Source organism: Coregonus clupeaformis, chromosome 20 (genome assembly GCF_020615455.1).
Source record: "Coregonus clupeaformis isolate EN_2021a chromosome 20, ASM2061545v1, whole genome shotgun sequence".
Taxonomy (NCBI): domain Eukaryota; kingdom Metazoa; phylum Chordata; class Actinopteri; order Salmoniformes; family Salmonidae; genus Coregonus; species Coregonus clupeaformis.
Genome location: NC_059211.1, coordinates 786,792 through 803,255, shown reverse-complemented (window position 1 = coordinate 803,255; position 16,464 = coordinate 786,792). Strand labels below are relative to the sequence as shown.

The following is a 16,464-nucleotide window of genomic DNA, read 5'->3' as shown; positions in this document are numbered from 1 at the left end:
ATAGAAGTTCGCAAACCCCAGGAATCGTTGAAGTTGTTTGCGGGTAGAGGAGCTGGCCAGTCCGTGACAGCAGAGATCTTAGGTGGGTCCATCCGCAGCTCCCCCTGAGCTATGATGTAACCCAAAAAAGAGGTCTCAGACACATGAAATTCACATTTCTCCATCTTCACAAACAGTTTGTTCTCCAACAACCTTTGCAACACCTGGCGCACATGCAGTTCATGTTCCTGGGAGGACTCTGAGAAAATCAAGATATCATCCAGATAGACAAAAACAAACCGATTCAACATGTCCCGAAGGACATCATTGACTAGTGCCTGAAAAACAGCAGGGGCATTAGACAACCCAAAAGGCATAACCCGATACTCAAAATGTCCCAAGGGTGTGTTGAAGGCAGTCTTCCATTCATCACCCTTACGAATGCGCACCAGGTGATACGCATTTCGTAGATCCAGTTTCGTAAAGATGGTAGCACCATGAAGGAGGGGAAAAGCAGAATTAATCAAAGGCAGAGAATACTTGTTCTTAATGGTGATGTTGTTAAGTCCACGGTAATCAATACAGGGTCTGAGGGTCTTATCCTTCTTAGCAACAAAAAAGAATCCCGCTCCTACAGGTGACGAGGAAGGACGCATAATACCTGCCGCCAAGGAGTCCCGAATGTAGTTCTCCATAGCCTCCGTCTCCGGCCGGGAGAGATTGTACAGGCGACTGCTGGGAGCGGGGCTCCTAGCTGGAGGTCAATGGCGCAGTCGTAAGGCCGGTGAGGAGGAAGAGAAGTAGCTCTGTGTTTGCAGAAAACGGATGCCAGGTCATGATACACGTCAGGAACAGCAGAAAGATCCATGGACTCCAGTGGAGGTTGAGGCACAGTACTGGCAGGAGTCTGAGCAGAACACAAACAATTCACATGACAAAATGTGCTCCATGAAACAATGCTACCTGTCACCCAATCAATGTGTGGATTGTGTTTTATGAGCCAGGGGATACCAAGGACCAGGGGAGTCTGTGGGCAGTCGATAATATGGAATTGAATGTTCTCCTGATGATTTCCCGACACTCTAAGACAAACAGGAACAGTCTGATGGGTAATGCGGGTCAACAATTGTCCATTTAGACCCTTAGCCTGCAGCGGACAGTCCATAGGAACAGTCTCCAAATCCATTTGTTGAGCCCACTCTCTATCCAAAAAGCTTTCGTCGGCACCAGAGTCAATCAGCGCACTAACAGAGAAATTCTGGGACTGCCACTGGAGGGATGCCTGGAGCAGAATGCGGGGAGAAGAGGAAGAATCCGCTGCTCGGCTCACCAAAACTTCTCCCATAAATGATGAGCCGGCCCTTTTCCCCGGACGAACTGGGCAGGAAGGAACGAAATGACCAGCTTCTCCACAATACAGGCAGACCCGAGCCTGAATACGACGTGCACGCTCCTCTGAGGACAACCGTGCACGACCCACCTCCATGGCTTCGGGTTCAGTGCTCCTCGTATCGACTCGGGAAGACACGGCTCTCTCCGTAGGGACGATGCAGGGAGGAGTTTGTTGATGACAGACAGGTTGCTTGGAACTAACACTCCTCTCCCGGCGGCGCTCCCGAATCCGATTATCCAACCTGATAGTGAGTGAAATAAGATTATCCAGCGTAGGCGATTCATCATATGACACCAATTCATCTTTTAAAATCTCAGACAAAGCATTGATGAACACTCCTTGTAATGCCTCGTCATTCCAACCACTCACTGCTGCTAAAGTCCGAAACTCCACTGCCATCTCCGCCACACTACGAGCCCCCTGCCGAAGAGAAAACAACCGTTTCGCAGCCTCCTTGCCTCGTACGGGGTGGTCAAAACCTTCCTCATCTCCGTGGTGAAGGCCACGTAAGCGTTGCAAATGTCCGACTGACTCTCCCAGACCGCGGATCCCCAGGCACGAGCGGAACCGCTAGTAGAGTTGATAAGGTAGGCAATACGGGCTCTTTCTGAGGCGTAGGTGAGGGGCTGTTGTTCAAACACTAACGAGCATTGAGTCAAAAAATCGCCACAGGTTCCCATGTTCCCGTCATAGCGCTCTGGAGCAGGAACAAAAGGCTCTCTGATCTGGGCTGAAGGGGTAGTAAGGGCAGACACTTGATTGGTGAGTAATTGAACCTGATTAAGCAGCACCTGACTGTCCTCAGCAATCGTCTTAAACAGGGTATCATGTTGGCCAAGTAGAATGCCCTGATTGGCTATGGCAGTCCAAATTTGAGTGCACTCTGGGGTGGTATCCGAGCTACTGTCTGCTGGGTTCATGTTGGTCAGATCATACTGTTATGATTTAACTGGATAGAACCCAAATGCAGACAAGTACACCAAGCCAGAGAAGTTTTAACAGGTTTATTATAATGTTCAATAGTCCAGGTTTCCAATAAATGGGGAAGAGCAAGTCCAGGTTACAGGGAGGGTACAGATCCAGGTCAGGGCAGGTGTGGTACCGTAATGTCCTAGTGTCCGTGGTGAGTCCAAAGGAGAGGCCCGATAGTGAAGAGCCGGATGGTGGTGGCAGGAGTGAAGCGGAGGCAGGAGTCAGGTTCCAAATATCTGTGGCACAGGAGAAAAAGTAAATAAACAGTCCAAAAAACACAAGAGCGAAAACAGACAGGTTGAGTCGGCAGCGAGACTAACATGGTTGTCTTGACTATGATCTGACGATGAGTGGAAAGTTTGACCGGGTCTTAAAGGCTGAGGTGATTATGGTGAATGAGCTGCAGCTGGAACCCTGACTCCCGCACACCAGACTTCACTCCTGCAATCAAGGACAGACAGAGGGGAGGGGGAGAGCAGAGAGAGAGCTACCTAACAGCAGTAGGCCTAACATTATCCAAGGGTTAAATGTCCACAACCTGTCAATCCGTTAGGCAGATCCTTGTATGTTAACATGCAAGGTCAAGGGGTAATATTTGCAGCAGCATGACTCAGCAATTTTTGCTTACAATGCAGCAATGCTCTGCAGCAATGGTTTTAACACAAATCAAGCATAGTAAGTAAATTAAAACATGGAAATATTTGAAACAGACATGGGATTCAATAACAGTGGTTATGTTTTTCCAGCCGTAAATACTTTTCAGAAAGATAAGACAAGACAAACCAGCTACTGAAAATGTATTTTTAACAGAAGGGTAAATCTTTATAATAGATAATTCTGTCCTTAACCTCTTAAGGATCGGACGCTTTTAATCTATTTTCGCATACAATGACATACCCAAATCTAACAGCCTGTAGCTCAGGACCTGAAGCAAGGATATGCATATTATTGATACCATTTGAAAAGAAACACTTTGAAGTTTGTGGAAATGTGAAATTAATGTAGGAGAATATAACACATTAGATCTGGTAAAAGATAATTGTCACGATCGTCAAAAGGATTGGACCAATGCGCAGCGTGGAATGCGAACATACTTTATTATATATTCACCACACGAACAAAAACAACAAAACGATACGTGAAGTCCTTGGTAACAAACACAAACCAACACGGAACAAGATCCCACAAACACAAATGCCCAAACGGCTGCCTAAGTATGGTTCCCAATCAGAGACAACAAGCAACAGCTGATTCTCGTTGCCTCTGATTGAGAAGCACCCCGGCCAACATAGAAACACAAAACATAGACTCTACACACCCTGGCTCAACATAACAGAGTCCCCAGAGCCAGGGCGTGACAGTACCCCCCCCCCCAAAGGCGCGGACTGCGACCGCGCCAAACATAAACCGAACAGGGGAGGGCCGGGTGGGCATTCCTCCTCGGAGGCGGATCCGGCTCCGGGCGTGACCACCACCCTCTAATAACCCCCCCGTAGTGCCCCTGGTCTGGTCCCGCTGGCTGGAGCTGGACTGGACATCGGTGGAGCGGATTGCTTAGGCTCCGGTGTGGAGCAGCTGACCGGTACCTGACCAGGCACCGGTGAAACGGGCACGGGCTGTGCCGGACTGACGACGCGCACCACAGGCTTGGTGCGGGGAGCAGGAATGGGCCGGACCGGGCTGACGACGCGCACCCCTGGCTTGGTGCGGGGAGCAGGAACGGACCGGACCGGGCTGGCGATGCGCACCACAGGAATGGGCCGGACCGGGCTGACGACGCGCACCCCTGGCTTGGTGCGGTGAGCAGGAACGGGCCGGACCGGGCTGACGACGCGCACCCCTGGCTTGGTGCGGGGAGCAGGAACGGGCCGGACCGGGCTGACGACGCGCACCCCTGGCTTGGTGCGGTGAGCAGGAACGGGCCGGACCGGGCTGACGACGCCGCACCCCTGGCTTGGTGCGGGGAGCAGGAACGGGCCGGACCGGGCTGACGATGCGCACCACAGGCTTGGTGCGGGGAGCAGGAACGGGCCGCGCCGGGCTGACAAAGCGCACCACTGGCTTGGTGCGGGGAGCAGGAACGGGCCGGGCCGGGCTGGCGACGCGCACCATAGGCTTGGTGCGGGGAGCAGGAACAGGCCGGGCCGGGCTGGTAACGCGCACCATTGGCTTGGTGCGGGGAAAAGGGAACAGGCCGGGCCGGGCTGGCGACGCGCACCATTGGCTTGGTGCGAGGGGCAGGAACAGGCCGGACCGGGCTGGCGACGCGCACCATTGGCTTGGTGCGAGGGGCAGGAACAGGCCGGACCGGGCTGTGGAGACGGACTGGAGGTCTGGAGCGAAGAGCTGACACAACCCGTCCTGGCTGAATGCCTATCTTAACACACTCTGTGTGAGGCATCAGCACAGGACGTACAGGGCTGTGTACACGTACTGGCACAACAGCACGTGACACTGGCGCAGGATATCCGGGACCGAGGAGGGGTACTGGAGGCCACGAGCGTTGAGGCGGCACACTCCGTCCTGGCTGCATGTCCACCTTAGCACGACACGTGCGTGGTGCTCGCACAGGACGTACCGGACTGTGCCGGACCACTCGCGGCACAGTACGCAGCTCCGCATATCTCGGAACCTGCCCAGTCTCACGCTGCCTAGCCTGAGTACGGGGAGTTGGCTCTACTCTACCTCTAGGCTCCGCCAACCTCCCTTCCGGCCCCCCAAACCCGGTGGCCTCCTCTCCTAATCCCCAAACTCGCCCTGTAGCTGCCTCCAGCAGCCCCGTCGTCCATGCCGTGTGCCCCCCCCTAAACATTTATTGGGGTTGCCTCTTGCGTGTCCGACGTCGGCCCGGTTGGCGCCGCTGCTCCTCTCTATGGCGTGCCTCCACCGTCTCCTCCCACGGACGGCGATCCATACCGGCCTGGATCTCCTCCCAAGTCCAGGACCCTTTCCCGTCCAATATCTCCTCCCAAGTCCAGGCTGTCTGCTCCTGGACACGCTGCTTGGTCCTGTTATGGTGGGATCTTCTGTCACGATCGTCAAAAGGATTGGACCAATGCGCAGCGTGGAATGCGAACATACTTTATTATATATTCATCACACGAACAAAAGCAACAAAACGATACGTGAAGTCCTTGGTAACAAACACAAACCAACACGGAACAAGATCCCACAAACACAAATGCCCAAACGGCTGCCTAAGAATGGTTCCCAATCAGAAACAACAAGCAACAGCTGATTCTCGTTGCCTCTGATTGAGAACCACCCCGGCCAACATAGAAACACAAAACATAGACTCTACACACCCTGGCTCAACATAACAGAGTCCCCAGAGCCAGGGCGTGACAATAATACAATCAAAAAAACGCGTTTTCTATTTATATTTTTGTTCCATCATCTTCGAAATGCAAGAGAAAGTCCACAATATAATATTGCAGTTTAGGCGCAATTTGTGTGCAAATTTTCAGATTGATCCAGTGAAGCGTTGCAATACTGGACTATTTTGTATCAAGTCTGCCCAAATGTGCCGAATTGGTCAATTGATAAATTTTCAAGTACATAACTATAGAGAACATACAAAAATGATATGGTAATACAAAATGTAAGTTTACACACTCCCAGGAATGTCATACATGATGGATCATTAGCTTATACACTAACTTTCACACATTTAGATGGCCGGGCGGGGTGGGTGTGGAGCCAGAGACAGCAGGGTTCAAACTGTAGAACCCAGTTCCTACATTTGAATATAAAAATGGATTTTATCAAACAAAACTATGCTACATTTTATCTCTGGGATGGTTAGGATGACAAATCAGAGCAAGATTACTGAATGTAAGTACATTATTTACCTTCAGAGGTGAATGTATCAAACCAGTTGCCGTGATAGTTTTTGTTGTTGTTGTGCACTCACCTCAAATAATAGCATGGTATTTTTTCACTGTAATAGCTACTGTAAATTGGACAGTGCAGTTAGATTAACAAGAATTTAAGCTTTGTGCCCATATACAGTGAGGGAAAAAAGTATTTGATCCCCTGCTGATTTTGTACGTTTGCCCACTGACAAAGACATGATCAGTCTATAATTTTAATGGTAAGTTTATTTGAACAGTGAGAGACAGAATAACAACAAAAAAATCCAGAAAAACACATGTCAAAAATGTTATGAATTGATTTGCATTTTAATGAGGGAAATAAGTATTTGACCCCTCTGCAAAACATGACTTAGTACTTGGTGGCAAAACCCTTGTTGGCAATCACAGAGGTCAGACGTTTCTTGTAGTTGGCCACCAGGTTTGCACACATCTCCGGAGGGATTTTGTCCCACTCCTCTTTGCAGATTTTCTCCAAGATATTAAGGTTTCGAGGCTGATGTTTGGCAACTCGAACCTTCAGATCCCTCCACAGATTTTCTATGGGATTAAGGTCTGGAGACTGGCTAGGCCACTCCAGGACCTTAATGTGATTCTTCTTGAGCCACTCCTTTGTTGCCTTGGCCGTGTGTTTTGGGTCATTGTCATGCTGGAATACCCATCCACGACCCATTTTCAATGCCCTGGCTGAGGGAAGGAGGTTCTCACCCAAGATTTGAAGGTACATGGCCCCGTCCATCATCCCTTTGATGCGGTGAAGTTGTCCTGTCCCCTTAGCAGAAAAACACCCCCAAAGCATAATGTTTCCACCTCCATGTTTGACGGTGGGGATGGTGTTCTTGGGGTCATAGGCAGCATTCCTCCTCCTCCAAACACGGCGAGTTGAGTTGATGCTAAAAAGCTCCATTTTGATCTCATCTGACCACAACACTTTCACCCAGTTCTCCTCTGAATCATTCAGACTTCAGATGGGCCTGTATATGTGCTTTCTTGAGCAGGGGGACCTTGCGGGTGCTGCAGGATTTCAGTCCTTCACAGCGTAGTGTGTTACCAATTGTTTTCTTGGTGACTATGGTCCCAGCTGCCTTGAGATCATTGACAAGATCCTCCCGTGTAGTTCTGGGCTGATTCCTCACCGTTCTCATGATCATTGCAACTCCACAAGGTGAGATCTTGCATGGAGCCCCAGGCCGAGGGAGATTGACAGTTATTTTGTGTTTCTTCCATTTGCGAATAATCGCACCAACTGTTGTCACCTTCTCACCAAGCTGCTTGGCGATGGTCTTGTAGCCCATTCCAGCCTTGTGTAGGTCTACAATCTTGTCCCTGACATCCTTGGAGAGCTCTTTGGTCTTGGCCATGGTGGAGAGTTTGGAATCTGATTGATTGATTGCTTCTGTGGACAGGTGTCTTTTATACAGGTAACAAGATGAGATTAGGAGCACTTCCTTTAAGAGTGTGCTCCTAATCTCAGCTCGTTACCTGTATAAAAGACACCTGGGAGCCAGAAATCTTTCTGATTGAGAGGGGGTCAAATTCTTATTTCCCTCATTAAAATGCAAATCAATTTATAACATTTTTGACATGCGTTTTTCTGGCTTTTTTAGTTGTTATTCTGTCTCTCACGGTTCAAATAAACCTACCATTAAAATTATACACTGATAATTTCTTTGTCAGTGGGCAAACGTACAAAATCAGCAGGGGATCAAATACTTTTTTCCCTCACTGTAAGACATGTCTATGTCCTGGAAAGTTTGCTGTTACTTACAACAGTCATGCTAATCACATTAGCGCATGTTAGCTCAACCGTCCTTTATACGGGACACCGATCCCGTAGAGGTTAACTGGAATTGCCTCCATACAATGTTCTGAACTGCATATCTCTTTAATTTCCTTTTTGTGACATCTGAACACCTTGTGTCGAGGAGGGGGAAAATAACATATTCAATCACTAATACTTTTTCTGTTAATCACTCACTTTTTATTGTACCACCAAAACCAACCAGAGCAGAATATGGGAATGCTTTTTTCGTGTTGAGTATCAAACATGTGGACAGGCACATATACATAGCAGCATGAGGATAAACATGGTCCGAGTGACTCAGATAATGATAGAATGGAGAGTAGCAAGTGTAGTATTTTTCAACGGATCTAAAAGTGTCTTGACAAACACTATAGTAGTTCATTGGTGATGTGTGTCTTATCTTTAGAGTGGAGAAAGTCCTCAGAGAAAGAGGGGGAAAAGAGAGAGAGCAATAGAAAGAGAGAAGGACCTCTTTTTTCAGGTGTTTATTTTCCTGTGAATGTTCAAGAAGCAGGGGTAAAGACCACATGGATCAAGATATAGGTCACAACAAGGCTCCAAAACCAACACAAGACTACATTGGATAGTCATATATGTTATTTTCAACAGTCTGACATGAACATGTGAAAAACCCTCATCTGCGTGTGAGGGACTTTTATTTTGAAGGAGAGATTAATTTTTTTCTTATAAGTGTATTAGATACAGCAGAGTGATCAAAGTTTAGATGGGAAAGTTCAAATACAATCTTATTATATCATCATCCTCGCTTAACTCTGGAATGATTGTCCTTGCAGAGCAGAGTTCACCTGATGCATAGGAACACTTACAAGTAAAAATAAAATAAAATACAGTATCTGGTCAGTGTTATTAATCTCTTCCACAGTCTGGTCATTTTGAAAACGAAACATCTTGGTGTATGTGGGAAGGTTGCCAACTCGTGTTTTTTTAGAAGTTGTTTATGCTCACAGTAGTTTGGGAATACTGTGACACAAAGAGAAATGGCGAACACCAGTGGTCAAAAGTTGCAATTGCACTCACATACTATTGGGAACTACATTCTGCAATGAATATCTTTGCTTTAGCAAGCAGATATTACAACTATCTAGGTTGACTACAAACTGCGTCAACATGCTTTACGTTAAGATGCTGTGTCTACAGAGATTTAGGATAGGATAGTTATTTTAGGACTTCTACTTTAAGTTCAGCTTTGATTCATATAAAACCATTTATATACAAACTGATACAAAGAAAAAGCAAACTTAACATTACATTACCCTAGGAATAAGTGTGCACTTGTAGTTAATATACTCAACAGAAGGCATATGTCTTGTACATACACCCAACCCTGGCTTGGTTCTTCATACATATTTCCCAAGAGACAAATGATAACAAAATATGGAATGATCCATCACAAAGAAAAACAGAGAATAATTTGTTTACAGGCTTATAGAAGAATTGTGATAAGAAATATACAACATATGTGTGGCTAAGATACAAAAAACATATTAGTAGTTCTAATACTGTAATTGCATACATTCAATACAGTACATCAATGGTGAGATTTCATATGTTCTTAAATTTCCCCAAAACTATGCATTGCTATGATTCAAGTCATCACGATTCAAAGAACTAGCATCTATAGTAACCAGCGAAGGGAATCCTTTCCTCTTATAATAAATAATAATAATAATAGTAAGCATTTGCATGTTAAGGTTTTTAGCTTCAGTGGCACATGGTTATTCAATCAATCAATATTAGACTACAAAGAAGAAAAACTAGCATGTGCAAACAAGCACTTAAGTGTTAATTTGGCAATGTTTTCACTTTAAAGTGTTTTAAGTTGGTATGAACTTGAGCCTTTGAAAAAAGATGGTCAGTCAGTCACAGAAAAACACAACCATTTCTGTTCATCTCCAACTGTGACCAAGTTAAAGGGTATCCAGTGTCAAACATCAACAAGCTTTCAGTTCAAGCCCACACTGATCACACTATTCAATCAAACTCGCTAACCAGATGATTGGGGCATTGTTGGAAAAAAACATTATTCTTGCACTGAAAGAGAGCATGTTTGAAGCATTATTCTTTTTGTTTCACACAGTAAACATTGTTTTTCATTACATTCTCGCATTGCAAGAAGAATGTTATCTTTATCTCAAATGTAAACTCCAAAAAATGACATAATTCACAGCGGGGCGACATCCTGCTTACTGACAACAACAACAAGAAAATTAGAATCTGCCAAGGCTGTCCACTATTGGCTCTTTCGAATTTGCACCCTCCCACAATGCAATAGTCAATTTATTTAAGCAGGAAGTTGCCCCACTGTGTTTGATATACACAGAGTGGACAAAACATTAAGAACACACCTGCTCTTTCCATGACATATACTGACTAGGTGATTCTAGGTGAAAGCTATGATCCCTTATTGATGTCACTTGTTAAATCCACTTCAATGAGTGTAGATGAAGGGGAGGAGACAGGTTAAAGAAGGATTTTTAAGCCTTGAGATAATTGAGACATAGATTGTGTATGGGTGCCATTCAGTGGGTGAATGGGCAACTCAAAAGATTAAGTGCCTTCGAACGGGGTATGGTACTAGGTGGCAGGCGCACCGGTTTGTGTCAAGAACTGCAACGCTGCTGGGTTTTTCACACTCAAAAGTTTCTTGTGTGTATCAAGAATGGTCCACCACCCAAAGGACATCCAGGCAACTTGACACAACAGTGGGAAGCATTGGAGTCAACATGGGCCAGCATCCCTGTGGAAAGCTTTCGACACATTGTCGAGTCCATGCCCTGACGAATTGAGGCTGTTCTGAGGGCAAAAGGGGAGGGTGCAACTCAATATTATTGGAAGGGGTTCCTAATGTTTGGTAGACTCAGTGTACGTCATAATGCATAGTCTGCCTTTAACCCCTAAACCCAGTTAAAGAGTTTGATTGAATAAAGCTTACACTCTAAGCTCAACATGAGCTGAAGGCGACTGAACATACTTTAACATGCCACACAACACACACACAGTGGAAAGGAGAGTGCCGTGTCATACAAGAGGGTATTTCATGGACAATAGTTTAATGTCGAGGTTGCTTTTGTGAAGTTCATGATGCTCAACATGTTAGATGAGGTCATTAATACTGTGCAATTATCAAGTTTGATTATTAATAACAAAATACACATTTCCACATGCATTTATAAGTACCAAGTTAGCACTTTTCAATGTCAATACATCCCGGCCCCACTCCTAAACCACAGTCGTAAGACTTGTCTGGATTCTATTATTAAGTCTGATTTATGTCTGTTAACTTAAGTCTGGATAACCTCCATATCAAACAGCAACTTAATGAGGTCAAAGGGCTTCTGATCGTACATCAGCCATAACAGGAAAATAAACTGGCTTAGGGACGGGTTTTGCTTATGGACGGTTGCAACTCAGCATCTTTGAACAAAAATATACACATACATACAGTGCATACATACATACAAATATATCTGTCTCAATTTACAATAAAGTAATTTTCTATTCATAATCATCTCTTAAATAAACTGTTTTATTTCCTTGCACTTTGTTAAAATAATGAATCTGATTTTTTTAAAGGCAATAGTGTGATTTAAAAAAGGTGAAAAGATACTGTACCATTAGCCTGATTGAGAAGAATAGTACAAATAACAAGATCTGTAATATACATATCTTTAAAAGACCCTCACCTACTCATACACATGAATGTATGTGTATATATACAGTGGGGGAAAAAAGTATTTAGTCAGCCACCAATTGTGCAAGTTCTCCCACTTAAAAAGATGAGAGAGGCCTGTAATTTTCATCATAGGTACACGTCAACTATGACAGACAAATTGAGAAAAACTAATCCAGAAAATCACATTGTAGGATTTTTAATGAATTTATTTGCAAATTATGGTGGAAAATAAGTATTTGGTCACCTACAAACAAGCAAGATTTCTGGCTCTCACAGACCTGTAACTTCTTCTTTAAGAGGCTCCTCTGTCCTCCACTCGTTACCTGTATTAATGGCACCTGTTTGAACTTGTTATCAGTATAAAAGACACCTGTCCACAACCTCAAACAGTCACACTCCAAACTCCACTATGGCCAAGACCAAAGAGCTGTCAAAGGACACCAAAAACAAAATTGTAGACATGCACCAGGCTGGGAAGACTGAATCTGCAATAGGTAAGCAGCTTGGTTTGAAGAAATCAACTGTGGGAGCAATTATTAGGATATGGAAGACATACAAGACCACTGATAATCTCCCTCGATCTGGGGCTCCACGCAAGATCTCACCCCGTGGGGTCAAAATGATCACAAGAACGGTGAGCAAAAATCCCAGAACCACACGGGGGGACCTAGTGAATGACCTGCAGAGAGCTGGGACCAAAGTAACAAAGCCTACCATCAGTAACACACTACGCCGCCAGGGACTCAAATCCTGCAGTGCCAGACGTGTCCCCCTGCTTAAGCCAGTACATGTCCAGGCCCGTCTGAAGTTTGCTAGAGTGCATTTGGATGATCCAGAAGAGGATTGGGAGAATGTCATATGGTCAGATGAAACCAAAATATAACTTTTTGGTAAAAACTCAACTCGTCGTGTTTGGAGGACAAAGAATGCTGAGTTGTATCCAAAGAACACCATACCTACTGTGAAGCATGGGGGTGGAAACATCATGCTTTGGGGCTGTTTTTCTGCAAAGGGACCAGGACGACTGATCCGTGTAAAGGAAAGGTAGCTTAGTGGTTAAGAGCGTTGTGCCAGTAACCGAAAGGTCGCTGGTTCTAATCCCCGAGCCGACTAGGTGAAAAATCTGCCGATGTGCCCTTGAGCAAGGCACTTAACCCTAATTGCTCATGTAAGTCGCTCTGGATAAGAGCGTCTGCTAAATGACGTAAATGTAAATGTAGAATGTAAATGAAAGAATGAATGGGGCCATGTATCGTGAGATTTTGAGTGAAAACCTCCTTCCATCAGCAAGGGCATTGAAGATGAAACATGGCTGGGTCTTTCAGCATGACAATGATCCCAAACACACCGCCCGGGCAACGAAGGAGTGGCTTCGTAAGAAGCATTTCAAGGTCCTGGAGTGGCCTAGCCAGTCTCCAGATCTCAACCCCATAGAAAATCTTTGGAGGGAGTTGAAAGTCCGTGTTGCCCAGCGACAGCCCCAAAACATCACTGCTCTAGAGGAGAACTGCATGGAGGAATGGGCCAAAATACCAGCAACAGTGTGTGAAAACCTTGTGAAGACTTACAGAAAACATTTGACCTGTGTCATTGCCAACAAAGTATTGAGAAACTTTTGTTATTGACCAAATACTTATTTTCCACCATAATTTGCAAATAAATTCATAAAAAATCCTACAATGTGATTTTCTGGATTTTTTTCCCTCATTTTGTCTGTCATAGTTGACGTGTACCTATGATGAAAATTACAGGCCTCTCTCATCTTTTTAAGTGGGAGAACATGCACAATTGGTGGCTGACTAAATACTTTTTTCCCCCACTATATATAAATATATGTAGCATGTATTTCAATATCACATATGCACACACAAACATCTACATGCTCATGCATGTTTGTGCGCCAGTATATGTCATATCTGTCTCCACACATACATATATACATACATATATATATATAATAAATAAATGCACAAAAACATTCTTGGTTCATGGTTCCATGGTTTCCTTCAAAGCGGTATTTGGTACAGTCTTTGACTAACCATTTTGTCTGCGTGCGTTTGAGTCCTTCGTTGTAGTAGTACTAGTAGTACTACAGTAGTACTTAAGTAGTACTAAAGTCCACTGCCAATCCCTGAACAAGAACAGACAGGAAAGTGTGTGTGTGTACTTTTGTGTAAGTGTTTGTGTGTGGACAGGGGAATGTGGGGGGCCAAAGTATTTGGCCTTATGAGTGGGGGGGACATGCACACTGTCCATCTTTCCGAGTTACCGGAATACCAGGTTACCGGGTATTTAAGCAGATGGATTGTCCGAGCATGGTCCAACCACACCCTAACAGGGTCTTCTAGAGGTGTGTGACGTGGGTGAGGGCCCAGAGTGCTACCCCTTTAGCCCCCTTCCCCAAAGGGTGTTCCACCAGGGGTGGTGGAGGGTAGAGAGTAGAAGTTCAGGCTGGGGCTCAGTATACACATCTCCGTAGCCCCCTTCCCCTCAATTCCTCCAGGGTCTTCCATCCATAAGGGGGTGGTGGGTAGGGGTTAGAGGTCCTTGGATGTCGGAGGATTAGGCCCAGGCCCTGGCCCAGAGGGTACTAACACCATCACTCCTCACTCCTCTCACCCTCTCCCCAGACCCAGGGAGGGTGTCCCTCCTCCCTCCTCTCTCCCCGTCCCCACCACCCCAGTGTGGGCTAGATGGGTCCCTCATTGTGCGCATTGTGGTTGACCCTGTGGGCCAGACAGTTCTGGGGCTGTGTGTTGAGGTTGAGCAGGCTGGCCGTCTCGTGGGGGGCCATAGCTGGCGTCTCCAGCACGCCTCCCCCTCCACCATCGTGGAGCTCAGTGGTCAGAGTCAATTCGATCTTGGTGAACTCGCTGTCCATCGACTGGGGCGTCTTATCCATGCGCGACGCCATCAGGGCGTTCTGGTACTGCTGACGGGTCACCTGCGGGAGGATAATACAGTTACATGATATCAGGTTATATTATATTACAGTATATTAAATAGTATCCCTGGGCATCAGTTGAATTGGCAGATGTGGATATCTACATGATCATCTTGAATGATAGCATAGCTAAATTCCCAATAGAACATCCTTATCCGCCTTCTCCTGGTTTCAATCATGTCTCACCAACCGGACACATGATATCTCACTCAAGTCACACAGGGTGTGCCTCAGGGCTCCGTGGTAGGCCCCCTCTTCTTCATAATCTACATCCTCCCACTTGGACAGATCCTTCACCAGCCAATTCAACCTCAACCTCCACTGTTATACAGACGACACCCAAATGTGTGTGTGTGTGTGTGTGTGTACAGTATGTGCGGGCACATGTGTGTGTGGACGTGCGTATAGACTCTCCTTCATATACTGCAGGTCCGACAGCCATAACAGAGTAGTCTGGTATGTATATCTGTAGTGTGTGTGTGTGTGTATAGTGTATGTGCGTGTAGTGTGTGTATGTGTGTATGTGTCCTGACTATCCTCTCACCTTGATGTACTGCAGGTCAGACACAGCCCTGACAGAGTAATCTGGCATGTAGATCTGTAGGAAGGCATTGAGCTGGTTGTTACTGCTCCCCAGCGTGGGTGTGATGGCATCGATGCGGTCACTCCGGTTCAGAGAGTCCGAGTGGTTCAGACCAAACGGCCGCGGGGGGGACTTGTTCTCTGCACAGACACAGAATAGTGAAGAATATACGTTTAGGCTTCTGTTCATAGCAAATACACATCTGGGGTTGGGGTCGATTCCATGTCGATTCAGAAAGTAAACCAAATTACAATTCCAATTCTACATTTTCATCATTGAACAGCATTGAAGAGAACTGGAGTTGGAATTTCAGTGTATTTCCTGAATTGACTGGAATTTAAATGGAATTGACCCCAACCCTGATCTGGGAGCTAGGAGTGGTTTGGTCCAAGCAGTTGGGGAGTTATTCTTTGACCTGAATAAGATGACAGAGAACAGAATAAAAGCAGGATTTGAGCCCACAGAACATGTAACACATACTGTATACTGTATATGGGATCCACGATGAGTTATAGCTGCATGAGTACTGCTGTAGGATTTATGTTTGTAATCTGATCTCCAGCTACACAACCTGATTGTGCATCGTACATCTATTTGCTGAATTCTACACAGACTGAAAAGCTATTTGTTTAAATGAATGATTAGGTAACATATAGGCCAAGAATCCTTGGTGTAATGTATGGAAATCTAATATATATTTAAGTCCTCGCTTTATGGGGGTCGGTGGTCTAGAGTGATGCTGCTTTTTTCCCCCACTTCTCAAATTATAAGTTTTATTTTATTTTAATTAAACTCAGCTTATGTTTTCCACTTCATAAAAAGCAGACGAGAGAAAACCCATACAACTTGGTGGAAAAGACTTGGGCTTCCAAAGGGTTGGGGCGTTAACGCTTACTGCTCTGGCTGGAATGTATGTAATCCTGGGTTTGGATGTCTGCATAAAGCGGTGTGGCCTCCAGAACCACGCAGTAGACCAAGGCCCAGGCATGTGAACCCTGGGAGATTAGTACTCTACTTTCTAGGGGCCGACGGGGGACGGTAGAGGATGGAGGGATGGAGTGGAGGAGAGTGGAGTGGGACAAGGGGGAAAAGAAGGAGGAGGAGGGAATTTAGTAAATATGGGGTGGATCAGAGGCTTGAGCTGTGTGTGTGTGTGTGTGCTTGCAGCTTGTGTGTGTGTGTGTGTGCTTGCAGCTTGTGTGTGTGTGTGTGTGTGTGTGTGT

The 16,464-nt window shown here is 45.7% G+C and overlaps 1 protein-coding gene across 2 annotated transcripts in view; it reads right to left on the bottom strand.

The window, feature by feature from the left end:
- Positions 1–13,517: 13,517 nt before the first annotated feature.
- The window catches only part of cnnm2b (cyclin and CBS domain divalent metal cation transport mediator 2b), a 50,300-nt gene continuing 47,353 nt past the window's right edge, over positions 13,518–16,464 (bottom strand). For both annotated transcript variants that reach the window (XM_041838876.2, XM_041838874.2), the window contains exons 7-8: positions 15,203–15,381; positions 13,518–14,658 (exon numbers count right to left, since the gene is read on the bottom strand). In XM_041838876.2, the coding sequence (XP_041694810.2) occupies positions 14,404–14,658; positions 15,203–15,381 (434 nt within the window). In that variant the 3' untranslated portion in view covers positions 13,518–14,403. The remainder of the gene's footprint in view (positions 14,659–15,202; positions 15,382–16,464) is intronic.